General features: G+C 37.4%; 1 protein-coding gene across 2 annotated transcripts in view; it reads left to right on the top strand.

Annotated features, from left to right (window-relative positions):
• The window catches only part of F12 (coagulation factor XII), a 921,608-nt gene that overhangs the window by 435,870 nt on the left and 470,613 nt on the right, over window positions 1–15,125 (top strand). For both annotated transcript variants that reach the window (XM_044069447.1, XM_044069448.1), the window contains one exon: window positions 3,962–4,142. In XM_044069447.1, the coding sequence (XP_043925382.1) occupies window positions 3,962–4,142 (181 nt within the window). The remainder of the gene's footprint in view (window positions 1–3,961; window positions 4,143–15,125) is intronic.

Below are 15,125 nucleotides of genomic sequence, written 5' to 3'. Positions count from 1 at the left end.
CATCACACTTTCGATGTTTAGTGTCCTGCCACCTATGTGGTAATTCATGGGTACATGTTTTTTTTCCAAAGGGCATAACTATACATTTCTTGGCATTAAGCTTGAGCCCACAGCTCTGGCACCAGGCATCTGTTTCTGTAAGGCCCTTTTGTAAGACTATCCACATCATTTGGGGATTCAATAATGGCTCCCAGTTTGCAGTCATCTGCAAACTTTGTTAGCCAGAGTCCCTTAGTGTTGGCCTGTACTTCAGAGAAGTAGATGCCAAACAAGAGTGGTCCCAAGACTGATCCCTGAGGTACTCCACTTGTCACTTGTCTGGAGCTGGTTTTGGAGTCGGCTACTTTTACTGTCTGGGTTCTGTCAGTAAGTCAGTTAGCAACCCATCGAGTGATGTAGGGATTTATGCCCAGCTTAGTAAGTTTATCTATGATCTAGAGTCGGGGATGGTGTCAAAGGCCTTTGTGAGGTCCAGATAGGCTGTATGGACTGCCTTACCCTCGTCCACAGCTCTGGAGACTGATTCGAAGAAGTCAATCAGATTCAGGAGACAAGATCGGCCCTTCAGAAACCCAAACTAGTTGGGGTCCAGTGTTTGAAGGTTGCCAATGTCTTTGTTTATAAGTTCCATGATAATGCGTTCCATGCCCTTGCAAATCAGGCTTGTCAGACTGATGGGGGATCCAAGGTGGATCCTCCGATAACTGTAGCTGTCGCCACTCAGTGGGGTGAGGCTATGATTAAACATGGCACTTAGGTGAGGTGCCAGTTCGTTTTGTAGTTCATGTAGTACACAGCCTGGGATATCATCTGGTCCCATGGATGCTGTATTCTTAGCTTTGGAGAGTGAGGTTTCTACCTGTGTGGCCGTGATTATTGGAATTTGGCAATCATTTGGTATTGAGATGGGCCCTTTAGGGGGTGAGAGTGGGTTGAAGTTGGTACTAAATCGATCTGCCAGGATATTGGCAATATCCTTGGGATCAGTATATTTAATGCCATTCTGTTGTAACTCAGAGCAGATCTGAGCATTGCCATTTAGATTCTTGACATAACTATAGAATGCCTTGTGGTTGTCTTTGGAATCTTTGGCAATTTTATTTTTGTAACTAGCTTTTGAGGATTTTATGAGTTTTCTTAGGAGGATTTATTAGTTTTCATGATGGCATATGTTGCTAAAGTTAATGTATCACGTTGTAAAATGGTAACCCATACTTCTCAACTAACTATAATTTTGAAGAATATTCACATTTTTGTATCAATGTTTAGTCAGAGCCTTACAGAATTTATGTTTTTGCTGTCAAATCACTGATGATTGCAACCACTAAATAATGACTGATATTTGAGATTCAGACTTTATATCATTCAGAATATGCATGTTAATTCAAAACCTATTATTCTGTCTGCTTTTTAAGTTTGTAAGAGTACCTTTTAAAAATTGTCCCTCTCTTTAGCTTTGTCACTGACTTTTGCTGTTTGTTGTTGAGAGGTATGGGATAGCTCCAAAGTGCAAAATAGATCATGGATTAGTTCTGATACTTCAGAAAAAGGACCTGACACATTTGCATTTGTACATGACAATTTTTGTATGTGTTCATATGAGTTGTATATCCATCTAAAAACAAGAGAACAACTACATCATGACAATAACAGTTTTGATTGACATTCAAACTGTTAGACATTGCACATAATTATTTTGATTAAAGTATACACTTCTGATGTCATATGTAGTAATCCAATAGCAGGCCTTACTACAGATCAAAAAGCTGCAGAATGCAGTGCTTGTTATAAGCCAGAGCTGCTAAGGTAAATCCCAGTTTTATCCAGAACAAATTATTTTGCAAACAAGTTGGACATCAGCCTGCCAGACTTGACTTTTACAAGCTTCTTGATGAGCAGTGGTAGTTTTAATTCTCTGGTAAATAAATCCTGTTCAATCAGATTGCAAAAAAATGCTCATAGATGGGAAAGAAATGCAACAATAAAAATGTAACAGTAATGTGATGTTTGGTTTTAGTGCTGACTTAGCAGCTTCTTATGGAAATCTAATATAAATGAATAATTTTATACTTCTCCCCAGACATTTGCTATACTGCGACACATGAGGTGTGAGGCAGTGCTGTTCAAGAGTAGATAACTTGTAGCTTAACAGCAAAAACAAAAACAGATGGACAGAAGAAGATGGACAAATTCCTCCTTGCCTAAAATATAATCACCATTTTTTATATAAAATTACCCATACAGCAAAAGCTAGTGGTGGGGATGTGATACAGAGGTTGATCCCTGGCAATGGCCCAGGCAGCCCAATTTTGAATAGTGGCTGTGCACAAAGCAACACTGGCAGGGACAATGGGGGAGGAAGGGAGGGGCACAGCCAGCCATATACACTGCTACTGTCCTTTAAAGGACGGGTTGCAACGCAGTGAGATGGACACAGACTAACTGTTACACTCACTAAAACATGAATGGGTTGTAGCATTCAAAGCCAGTATGTGGAACTATGCACTGTCATGGTGAGGGCATTAGGGCCACCACAGTGATAGTGTTTGTACGCCACCCCCATCCCCCACCCCTGTGAGTAAGGGTTAGGCTATTCAAAATTATTCTCATGCTGGCAAGATCAGAAAGCACTGTGATGGCTGCTTGAATGACAGCCCTCCTTGGACAGCTCTCACTTCAACTTAAGGTGGAATCCATGGAGGAGGGGAAGCAATGGGCACTGTTTGATTGACAGGAGTTATGACTGTCAACAGCCATGATGGTGGCAAAACCATGAAAAACAAAATAATGGAGAAAGCAATTACAGGTCATAGTTTTCTACAGTCAGCTGTAAAAATCTTTATTGCAAAGTGAAAGGTATTTGTTAAGCAGACATTGACTTTTGTATTTAACAAATCAACAACATCAATATCTGCATGTTGAAACTTGGTCATTTAACACATTATGGGATCTTTTGTATGCAGGCACATATTTGTGTCTGTCTATCTATTTATCTAGCTGTTTATATAACTGTCTAATTAATCTGCTAATTGAAAGCATGCAGTTACTTGAGCAATTGGTAGTGAACTGGTGAAACTCGAGCAGATGGTGTCCAAGTTTATTTATTTATTTATTTTATTATTTGCCATTTGTTAACTGGGTTGGTCTGGCTGGGCAGGTGCCCTTTTTCAACAGACCCAAGAAGAAAAGCTCTAATTACAGGGAAGAATTTTTACAATCACTAAACATTTTACACATACAACCAATACACGATTTAGACATACAATCAAGAGGATTTACATGGTTTGTAAAGTGAATTACAAGATTCTTTGCATTGTCAAACAGCTGCAAATTAAATGAACTATTCAGTTACTGCAGATAGTATGAAATGCAGGCCAAGTGGGGAAATTTAGTTAGATCTAGCCAGCCAACATTTCCATTTGCACTAGCTATCTCTTTATTATTTTATTTCTTGCCATCCTTTATACTCGTATTTCCTGTCAGTGTTCAAGTTTGCCTATTTTTCTTTTATTTTTCTCCTTTCTCTTATTTATTGACAGCCATGCAATTTGCTTCTGTATTTAAACTATTATTTTTGCACATAATTTCAGCTCATGTTTCCTGTGTTTTGTCCAACTGAATATATTAACGCAGTGAAGTAATTATGCTGTATTCTCTGCATTCAGCATAGAAACAAAATGTTATTTTCGAGTATGTAGTACAGGTCAAAATCATTTAAAAACAAATAAGGAGATATAATTGTTCTTATGTTGCTTCTGAAAAGCTAATCTAAATTAGTTTATAGAGTATAATATTGTATAATTGCTGATTTTGTTTAAATAACATTTTATAGTTTCAAGAGTGATTTTAGAGAGTACTGCAGTAGTTATGTTGTGCTTCATGAAAGCTTATCATATGCTATTACAAATAGATATGTTGCAGTTCCTTGTGCTGAACTTGTATTTTCTTCTTCCATCTATAGATCTTAGTGCATCTTGTTATGAGGGAAATGGTAATTTATATCGTGGAACTGTGAAAGTGACTACCAGTGGTAACCCCTGCATGTCATGGGACTCCAACCTGCTATACAATGAGATTTATACCATTGTGAATAGTTCTCAAGAGGCTCTGCAACAAGGACTGGGGAGGCATTCATACTGCAGGTGAGGAGAGTAGGCCTGATTCTCAGAGTATAACTTGAGGAGGGGAAATGTACTGCAATAAGTGTCACGTTAAATTGCAAGGAGCATGCTTAATACACTACTTCGGATGAAGGTAACTAAATCCTTCTAAAGTGGACAGCAAACTGTGTTCTGTATAGCAAAATGTACATAACTGAAATAGAAAGGATGGCACAATGGAGCAGTAGGTAGTGTTGCTGTCAACAGCAAAAGGTTCCCTTGGTTTGATTCTCAGCTGGGGTGCCATCTGTACAGAGTCTGTATGTCCTCCCTGTGTTCATTTGTTTTTTTTTCCAGCTGCTCCAGTTTCCTCCCACATTCCAAAGACATGCAGTAGGTGAATTGGACATGATAAATTGGCTGCATGTGTTAGTGTGGATACAGTTGTGTGGAATGGAAGAAAAATTCCTTCAGGGCTAGCTTCCAGGTGGTATGAACATTGGCTCTAGATGGTTGTCACTGCTGAAGTGACACCCTCATCCCATATACAAAAATGGGGATGAGGAGTTTTGCACAGGTGGATAGAATAGAGAGAAGTAGTAACAATAAATAGTTAAACAAACAAGAAAAAAACTTCTCTTCTGATGTACTACAATGGAATATATCTCAGCTTTACTGGTAATATTTTGTGTCTTGATATATCCCATATAGTAAGAACTGTTTAGGTCATCTTACTAGCTGCTTTGATCAAAATTATAATGAAGTAAGAAGAGACCCTTTTCACTCCCTAACAGCAAGTTTCTGTCTTTCACATCCAGGTCTTTAAGCTTCTTAAATATGGACACAGAATTTGTAACCTGTATAGAGTTAAATAATGCTGCCACAATGAAGCACATTACTATCTATGTGATATTGTGCAGCATGCATCTTCAAAACCAGAAACAAACTTTTTATTTAAGGCACATAGCAGAATTTGGAAGAATCTGTTGTTCTGGATGGAAGTTCGGATGACTTCATATTAATGTAAGAGATGTATGTAACGAAAAGAAAGCTACTATGCAAGAGCGATGCAGATTTCACTTCCACATGAGCATGCATCAGCAGTTGTTCTTGTTGACTTTTTGGCAATGCAAAAGCTTCTTATTCCCAAAGCAACATGATAACAGTGGTGTCATATTTGATTTCTTTCTTGCCTTGATCATTCAGAGGAAATTATCTGACTGGCAACTTTATACGTAACAATGAAAGATTTCTGTTTTATTGCTGTTAGTGATTCAGTTTTTTTCTGTTGTAGAGCAAACTGTATGCCAGATGACTAGCTTCTAATTAGGATTTACTTATTCCCTTTTCTGCTTCTTACAGCTCTCTTCATCAAAGCTGAATACTTGTCTGTTCATTCCACTGATAGGCTCTTTAGTGCATAGCAGTATCTGTAAATAGACTATCTCCAGGACTGTATGAACTTAGTGGTAGTGTATTAATAGCCTGCTGGTGTGGTGATAAAGCTCCAATAGGATGGCTTGCCCCTGCAGACAATATTTTTTATGAAATTATCTGCCATTTGCAAGTGTACAGTGAGTCAAAAGATTTCCAGCGAAATGGTGTATCCTGAAAAGTTAGTATTCAAATTTATAGTTGCACATTGCATAAACTGTTCAGGTAATAAAGATGATATATATTGCAGGCCAGGGCGGGAAATTTAATAAGCAGCTAAATAATCCGCGCTGTACTCCAGTGCAGTTCATTCTATTAGGAATACTTTATTAATTCAGGAACATTATCTCTTTTTCAATTAGGGTCAGTAATCTGTGAACGAAAAAGAAAGCAACAGTCTAGATGATGTGAGATAAAAAAAATACTTAAAGTCAAATTGGGGTGGGAGTTTAAGGACTGCACTGCTGCTAAAAAATAAAAATAGGCTTATGACTTCTACATTATTCCATCTGATGTTATGAATAGGACTACAGCTTACATTATTATTATTATTATTATTATTATTATTAGTGGTGGTGGCAGTAGTATGTGTACTAGTATTAGTGTTAGTATGAAGATGATTATTACTGCAATGCATGGGGAGGAGCTAACATGAATTAATGGGAAAAATATCATGCCGGTATTGTGTGACACAATTCTAGGACAAGATTATACTGGAACTTGATAGAGGGAAGCCCAGACACTATGGCACACCTAAAATCCATAAGGCATATAACCTATATCCAGGCATGAGTCTGACAGGAAAGTTGAACTGACTTGAATGGAGTGGAAAAGCTGAAAAATGGATCAGAAAACAGAGAGTATTGGCAAGTTATCAAAGAACATCCAAGATGGCTGCACATTAAGCAATGGCTTAATTGTAGCTCTCCCAGTGTGAAAATGGAAACTCAGAAGAGAAAGCCAGTGGACTTATATTTCTGGGTAAATGTCAATAACTGGCTAGCAAGTATACTCCCTGGATGCAGTGGCGGCTGGTGACTTCAAATCAACGGGGGGCTGCAGGAGATAGCCGAATGGGTGGGGTCAATGGGAAGGGGGTGCGGACAAGTAGAAAGGGGAGGAGCTATGCTCAAAACCACAAAAACTAAACTTTAATTAAATATGCTGCCCTGGGTGCCAAACCCTCATTATGAGAGTCCAATCAAGACAAATGAAGTATAAAAGAATAAAAATATTTCAATGCATTGGCAGCTTGACAGCTTACTTAATATCTAGATGGAAACAAAAAGGTTGAGAGGCATGAAAAAATCAATTACTTTTTAAATACATTACTGGAATGCCAGTCAAAATCAAGTATAAGTAAAACAAGCAGCACTCAACTCAAACCGCTTTTCCTTGCACTGCAGTTCTAATTATAATTTATATTCAGCTTTATTAAGGTACCAAGTAACATGCTGAAAGTAGCAATCTCTGTGATGCCCCCACTTGTAAACATGTTTATTATCCAAAAAAGACCTGCTGCCTGACAACTATCTACTTGTTTCATGGGGAAAACATGATCAAAGTAAAAAATGAAAAGCAAACAAGCTCAAGATACATTGCTTAAAGGATTACTGTACAGGTTATGGACCACACATGAATGGCATTCTGTTTAGTTTACGGGTAAAGCCCTCAGAGATCACTGGAAGTCTCCAACAAGTGTAATGAGCTTCTTAAAATAATGTAATCCTGTCCTTTATTACAAATACTGTCATATGCATTTCAATACCCAACGCTTATACATTATCTAGTTAAGTATTCTCTGCATGGCAACAACAGAAAGGCTTCAATGTTGGCAGGCTTATTAAAGCTTACTTGCATGTTATGATCTCAGACAAGCTTACCTGATGGTCATTAAAGCATTGCTGCTTAAAACACAGAGCAACAGGCACTTTCTGAGTAATAAGCATAAATCAACAGTACAAAAATATGACAGAAACCAGACCATTCTGCAAAATCAAGAACAGATGAAAAGCCACTGTAGTACTCTACCTTGGATGGGGGGATACCCTGCACATTTACACAGCATAACTGCTCCTTGCCTTGCTTGGACACATCCAGAGTCACTACATGGGGGAGTCACAATTAGAAATGTCTCTGGCTAACTGTGATGGCCCTGACACATTTGTCATACCTCTCACCCTCAGAGCAAAGCCATACATAGAAGTGGGACAAAGGCCCAAAAATAAGGACAATTTTTAAATATTGCTCTTATAAACTTAGAAAGATAATAGAATAGTAGGTCTTGCATTGGTATGAATTTTCCGAAGGATATGAAATCTGAAACTCAAATGTCTGTCATTATTTTCTAACTTCAGTCTTTAATGATTTGTCACTAATTTGCCAAAAAAAACAATTTTATGAAAAATGGACCAAAAATCTGATGCAAAAATATAAAATAGCCACACAATACAGCTGGGAACCTGTCAAAGAAGGGACACTTTTTTAATAATAGTACTGCTAACTTGAGCAGCTGACAAAATAAAATAATCTACATGCATTTCTGAAATAAATGTAACCTATAACTCTGATTATTACAGTTATTTCTTAATTGTAAACCCCCCAATTTTTCTTCCAAAATTGCTATTTTGCAGAGGGATTATTAGGGGAAGAGCAACATTTTGAGCCAAATTTGGGGACAGTTGAGAGGTTTGGCTATGCCTAATTCTATAAAGCAATTTATTTGCATGTACCTTTCAACCTGTTAATGCAATAAATCTGGACAAGGCCAAATATATTGGGGGAACATATAAACAGTACTAAAAATTGCTCTTGTATAAACTGAGACAGTTGATAGAACAGGTCTTACTTTAGCATGCATTTTTCTGAAGGTTATGAAGTCAGAAACTCAGTGTGTCATTATTTAGTGACTTAATTCCTAAATGAGAAAACCACAAATATTATGAGGAACAAACCAAAAATAAGAAGCAAAAATCTATTTATTCTGTGAAAATCTGGACAGTTGGGAGGTATAGTTCAGCTGGGGCTGTCTTTGAGTTTGCCGCCCTTCCCCCTTACAAAAATCATGGTCGAATGGAGCCCTCCCCCCTGCAGCCATTCCAATGATCCATTACTTGGCTATTTCACAACATTTACCATAAACACTAATTTGCATACTGCTTTACTTCTATGATGATTTGGATTTAATTTGAAAGTTTCATTTTGCATTTTACAGCAAAAACACTAAGACATATGCTAAACAAAGCAAAGCAGTCTCACAATGAAAACAGGCTTAGCATTAAAAACTTATCTGCCCTTGAAACTCACATTCGATGAAATAGCATTGAAACCCACATTCAAAGAAAATACATTTTGCCAGTGGCAGATAAAGATTAACTCTGGGCTGTTTTCAAATCATAGGCCCTTTGCACATGAAACATATATGTGCTCTTTGATACGCCTTCCTGATTTTACCAAATTATATTCCTTGTACAATACAGTACAGTTGTTAGACAGCATTTTAAATGTATTGTTTTGAACATTTTTCCAGTAAACAATGAAACAAAATGCATGCACCAATGATAAAACTACCCAATTCAGAACATTTCCGTCATAGAAGTCTACTCAACCTTCTACAGTCATCAGTAAATATGCACAATCTCTAAAAGTCATCTAAATAATTCCACATTAAAGAAATGTGTAACAATGAAGAGGTTCCTGCTAGCAAACAACTTTATATGTCACTGTTTATTCATCTACAAATAAAGTGCCTGTTGCCCTTGAGGAATAAATTGCCTATGTTGCATGCATTAAAAAAAATGATAAGCTAGTAATATAGCAATAGGGACTGTATGGCAAACTGATAACAGGTTCAGGTTCATAGTTACTACTCTAGGTATCTTTGGCAAAAAGGACTGCAGCATCCACCCACTTTACAACACAGTACAGTATCAGCATTGCATCTATCTACTGTGGGAGTAGAACCCACAGCCTTCTGCATCAAAAGCAAGTACACTACCTGTTGTGCTATTAATGCAAGCAGACTTAGAATAAGCAGCACTAAAGTTTTGTTCCACTGCAGCTCTCAGCTCCTTATAAAATCTACTCAACACGCAGTTGTATCTCTGAACTTTGCAGCACAAGAAATCTGGAAAAAGCCAAAATTTATTGGGGGGGGGGACAAAAGCCCAAAAACCAGGGACACATTTTAAACATTGCTTGTATAATGTTGGAATGTTGCTAGAATAAAATGCTGTGTTACCACCATACATTTCACTGCCACGTCTTTAACCCAGGGGACCCTGTGCAAAACAGTCAGAGAAACATACCACTATGCCAAATCAGCTGTTTTGTAAAAGAGAGGAAGACAAACTTAAATGGCTACCATTTAGTGAATTCAGTTCTCAGCATAGCTATCAACCTCTTGGCACAAAACACCTGAACAAAGCCAATAATGGGGGGAATACAGCCCCCAAACATATTCAGTGAATTCAGTTCTCACTATAGCTCTCAACTTCTTAGCAAAAAACATGTGGACAAAGCCAGTAATGGGGGGGTACAGCCCCCAAACATTCAATTAATACCGTTCTCACCATAGATAACTCTCAACCTTAGCACAAAATACCTGGACAAAGCCAATAGCTGTCAACCTCTTGGCACAAAACACCTGAACAAAGCCAATAATGGGGGGAATACAGCCCCCAAACATATTCAGTGAATTCAGGTCTCACTATAGCTCTCAACCTCTTAGCAAAAAACATGTGGACAAAGCCAGTAATGGGGGGGGGATACAGCCCCCAAACATTCAATGACTACAGTTCCCACCATAGATAACTCTCAACCTTAGCACAAAATACCTGGACAAAGCCAATAATGGGGGAGTACAGTCCCAAAAATAGGGACAAATTTCAAATATCCATGTTATAAACTTAGACAACTGCTAGAACACTTTCACACAGAAGGCACCCCAAGAATCAAACCAGAGAACCTGTAGCTGTAAGGCAGCAATGCTACCAGTGCACCACTACACTACCGACTTTGCAAGGAAAAATGTAGATACAGAAACCACAGATTTTATGAGGAACAGAACAAATATGTGGCAAAAATCTGCAATTTTTTTTAGAAATGGTGGTGGAGAGGGAATGCAGGTCCTTGCCACCTGCATCCAAGGTACGGGGCTCAAATCTGAGTATCTCTATCCACCACCATTTGCTCTCTCTAGCCACCAGTATATAGTAACTGGGGCATTTCACACACACACACACACACACACACACACACACACACACACACACACACACACACACACACACACACACCTGAATGAATGCAGCCAGTGACCAAACCCGCCCGTGAAACGGAGCAATCCAGCCTGCGCAAATTGCAATATGTCCCGCGAGAGCAGCTCACCTCTCTCAGTCCTCATTGGGTCTTCCAGCTCACCTCTCTCCTCATTGGGTCTGCCTGCAGCCGAAGCAGTCCGAACCTCCTCTTCTGTGCGGTCGTCACTGCACTGATTCCTGGGTGCACTTGCAGCAATGATTGCTGGGTACCTGTGTTTCTCTATCCGGGCTGCTGATAAAGGCAGTCTGAAGTCTTCAAATGCTGTGCAGAGGAATCGGGACTCGTGCTTTTTTTTTTTTTTCTAGTTTTGTTTTTTAGTTTTAAAGATTTTTTTTGTGTTTTTCTAGGTGGGACGGCTGCAGTCCGGCAGTCCGATATCACGAGCCGCCCCTGCCTGGATGCTAGGAAAAAAGAAGTACAAAGGACCTGAAAGAAAGTCAACTACAAACAGTGAGGAAAAAGCATTGACTGGGAAGAATACTGCAAATGTTCAGCAAAAAGCAGTGCAGGCTCCAGACATGACTTCCAGTAACTTAGAGGAAAGTATAAGGCAATTGCACACAGACCTGATAAAAATATAGGATAAACTGATGGAGTATATCAACTTAAATAACAAAAGTCTGGAAACAATAAAGATGCTTTAAACAGATATTCAGGTGAGGTGATAAAACTGCAAAAATCAGAGGTTGAAATGAAGAAAAGGCTGGCTGAATATGAGACTGCTCAAGAAGAGATGTTTCAAAACATAATATAATTAGAGCACAGAGCATGTAGGGAAAGCTTGAAATTGTTTGATGTACCAGAGATGCTAGAAGGAACAGACTGTTTTAATTTTATAAAAGCACAAATAAGCAACTGGACTGATGTGCCACAGAAGGAGTTGTTAATTGAAAGGGTACATTGTGCATATGTTCCAAACCTAGCTATGAGAAACCAATTTAGACCTTTAATAGTACAGATGCAAGCCTAACAGCAGAAGAAGTTGATTCTGACACAACTGTGGCAGAAGGATAAAGTAATAAAGGTGGGAGACAGCAGAGTGTCTGTGGAGAATGATTATTCACTGTACACCAGGCAGAAGAGGAATACCTTTTTTTCACTATTCAGGGAATGTTGAGAAGTAGATATGAGATTCAAACTGCTATACCCAGATATCTTTAAAATATTGTTTCTTGGAGGGACAAAATAATTTTTAATGCAGTACATGGTAAGAGGAAATACAAATGTTTGTACAACAAAATGTAAGTCTTGAAACTGAAGAAGATTCTACTTCTTGTTCTTCTTGTAATGAAGATCACAGAGAGACTGTGCCAATGAAACATTTTCCAATGTCTCAATGGAAAATGCTTGAGAAAAGGAAAAAAGCACAAGAGTTGACTAGAAGAATCAAGAGTACATTGGAAATGAAGCAGAGACAGGATCTGGGAGATGAAGATGAACATTAATAAACACAGTAACTTGGACATTGTTAAATATGGGGTTACAAAATAATTATATTTGTGAAACATGAAAGAACAAGAAAACCTGGAACTATTCATCTTTTTTGACTTTGTTAAGCTTGTAGTGGGCTCTAAATCATGTGCCCTTTTTCATGTAATTAATGTTCAGAAAAATACTTAGGATAGGGGAAAAGGAGGGAGAAAGATAACTGTAAATCAAACAATTTTTTTCTTAATAGTGATATTTTTATAGTTCATGATTTTCTTTGCATGGTAGTTTTCTCAGTCATGTTTAGCTGCAGTGGGGCTACTAATGTAAACTTGTGCTTCTGTTTTTTTCCTTCTTCTCTCTTTCTCCTTGTTCAGTTTTTAGAAATGTGGGCACTGCAATGTAAAAAAAAAAAAAAAAAGAAATGTCTGGTCAAAAGAAGATGGCAAAATAAAAATTGATGTACCTTTTCTCATTCTTGCACAGGGGAATTACTAGATTAAGGCTCATAGCTTGAGCTAGTAAAACATTTTTAAGAGATGCAAATAAATGAAAAAGAACATTGAATATTATAAAGCTTTTTTCTAGCAAAAATGTGTACATTAGGTAGCAACTTTGTATCTGGTCCTCATGTTTCCATGGAGACAGTCTGATAAAGAGAAACACCTAGGAGATAATGTTTTCTGAAAGTATCCAAGTGTTTTCCCAGCTGGGAGAGTTGCAAAGATAAGACAAAACTAGGCAGCACTTATTTGAAACACAGGCTGCACCATGCATCATAGCATAGATAGCCTTTCTTTTAGGTTAACTCAAGTCTATGAGTGTGACTGTAAGTTTGGGACACTTGTTCCTATTAGGAGGGACAACTTTAAAATCTGAAGATGTACATAGTTTTTTGTGCTAATATTAAGTTAATAGGTTTTAGGGGTACTGTTTTTTTTTTTTTTTTTTTTTTTTTTGAGAGCTTTCTGTAAAACAAAAAGTTTGTAAGATATCAAGAAACAACTGAATAAAATATCAACATGCCAAACAGTGTATGGCATGTAACACAGAACTAGACAGTTAACAAAAATGCAATTGCACGTAAAAAGGTGGGAATATTTATTTTTTAACAAAATGATGCTTCCTGTAATGTCTTTAAAGGTCAATGGTTTCACAGATAAATACAAAAAAGAAAAAGTAGTGAACTATATTAAAATGTAGAGTGAAAATATTTTTGTTACAGGAGACATACTTGGAAAGAACTTAGCATGAAAATTTGCTTAAGAAAGGTTTTCAGGATGGTTGTTCAGCTGAATACATGGGACAAAGGAAAAGAGGAATACTTATATTAATTAAAAGAGGATCTGTAATAGTGATAGACAAGGATAAAATGATAATGTTAAATTTGTAGTACTAAGGGGCTACTGACAAGGTAAGAGGATTACACAGACATGTATTTATATTCCACCTAAAGCTGCTATGATGGAACTTAAGAACATTCTGGGAGAAATAATTAGCTTTTGGCAAGGAATATTACTTACAGGTGGAGACTGGAATTTGATTTGTAGCAGTGAATATGTCTGTGAGGCCCAGAAGGTTAAGATTTATGAATAAATTTATGAAAATATTTGGCATGGAAGATGTGAATTCAGTACTAGGAGTTCAGAGTGAATTTATGTATTATTCCCCAAGATACAAAAACTGGGCTAGACTAGACAAAATTTACAATTCACAGTAGTATGTGCATTTAATTGTAAAACTCGATACACACCCAATAAGCACTTCAGATCATGCACCAATAATACATAAATAAAAGCACAATGAATGGGTAGTGGAAATTACTCAGGATCTATTAGAGAAGATAGAAATTTCTTCTGAAAATATAGCTAGGGAGTGGGATAAAATTAAAGTTAAGTTAAAAAATAGGGTTGAAATAACAGAAAGAGAGATATGGCTAAGAATTAACAAGAATTATCTATAAGGACTCACAGATATTAAAGTATTGCAGAATAGGAGAGATCTCAAAGAATAAGAAGAGCAAATGCAGAATGCTAAACGGAAAATAAGGGATTGCTTAATAATATGCATGAGCTGAGAAAAATTGCTGTTAATCAACTGTTTTTGATAATAACTCTAGAGTACAATAACTTTTAGCACAATGACTCAGGCAGCAGAAAGTAGCCAAGCTTAGGGAGCCTACAACAATGAAGATAACAAGAGATCCTGTAGTGGTACTAGAAATATTTTGGAAATTCAATGAAACTCTGTAAAAAGCAGATAAATATGGAAATTAAGAAAAGGTACAAATGGAAATGTTTATGGAATAATTAAATATTTCAAGGTTAGAGGTAGATGAGGCTCAATTACTAACAGGATAGGAGGAAATGAGATAAAATGGTGATATATAACCAATCCACAGGAAGGTCTCCAGATATAGATGGTAATCCTGAAGAAGTTTGGAAGCTAGGAGGGAAGAAACTGATAAAGATCCGGAAGGTTTTTTAACAGTATTTTAAGAGGAGAAGTACCTACATCCTGGAAGAAAGTGGTGGTGGCAGTAATACCTAAAGAGAGTAAAGACCAATCAGATCCAGCTTCATAAAGGTCCATTTCAGTAGTAAACCATGATTATAAAGTGTCTATGTCTATAATGGCTAAAAGAATGGCAAAAGTGATGCTGAAATTGATTTATATGGATCAATACGGCTTTGTGGAGGGGAGGCAAACATTTGACAACATTAATAGAACATTGATGATCCAGAGGGAAGCAGAATATAAGAAAATACCACTGTTGTTGGTGGGTCTTGATGCAGAGAAAGCATTTGACAGAGTAAGCTGGAACTGTATGAGCAGGGCAAT

The sequence above is a fragment of the Protopterus annectens genome, chromosome 4.part0 (assembly GCF_019279795.1).
Source record: "Protopterus annectens isolate FY-2018-M chromosome 4.part0, PAN1.0, whole genome shotgun sequence".
Taxonomy (NCBI): domain Eukaryota; kingdom Metazoa; phylum Chordata; order Ceratodontiformes; family Protopteridae; genus Protopterus; species Protopterus annectens.
Note: the sequence above shows the minus strand (reverse complement) of the source record. Positions and strands in the feature narration are given on the sequence as shown.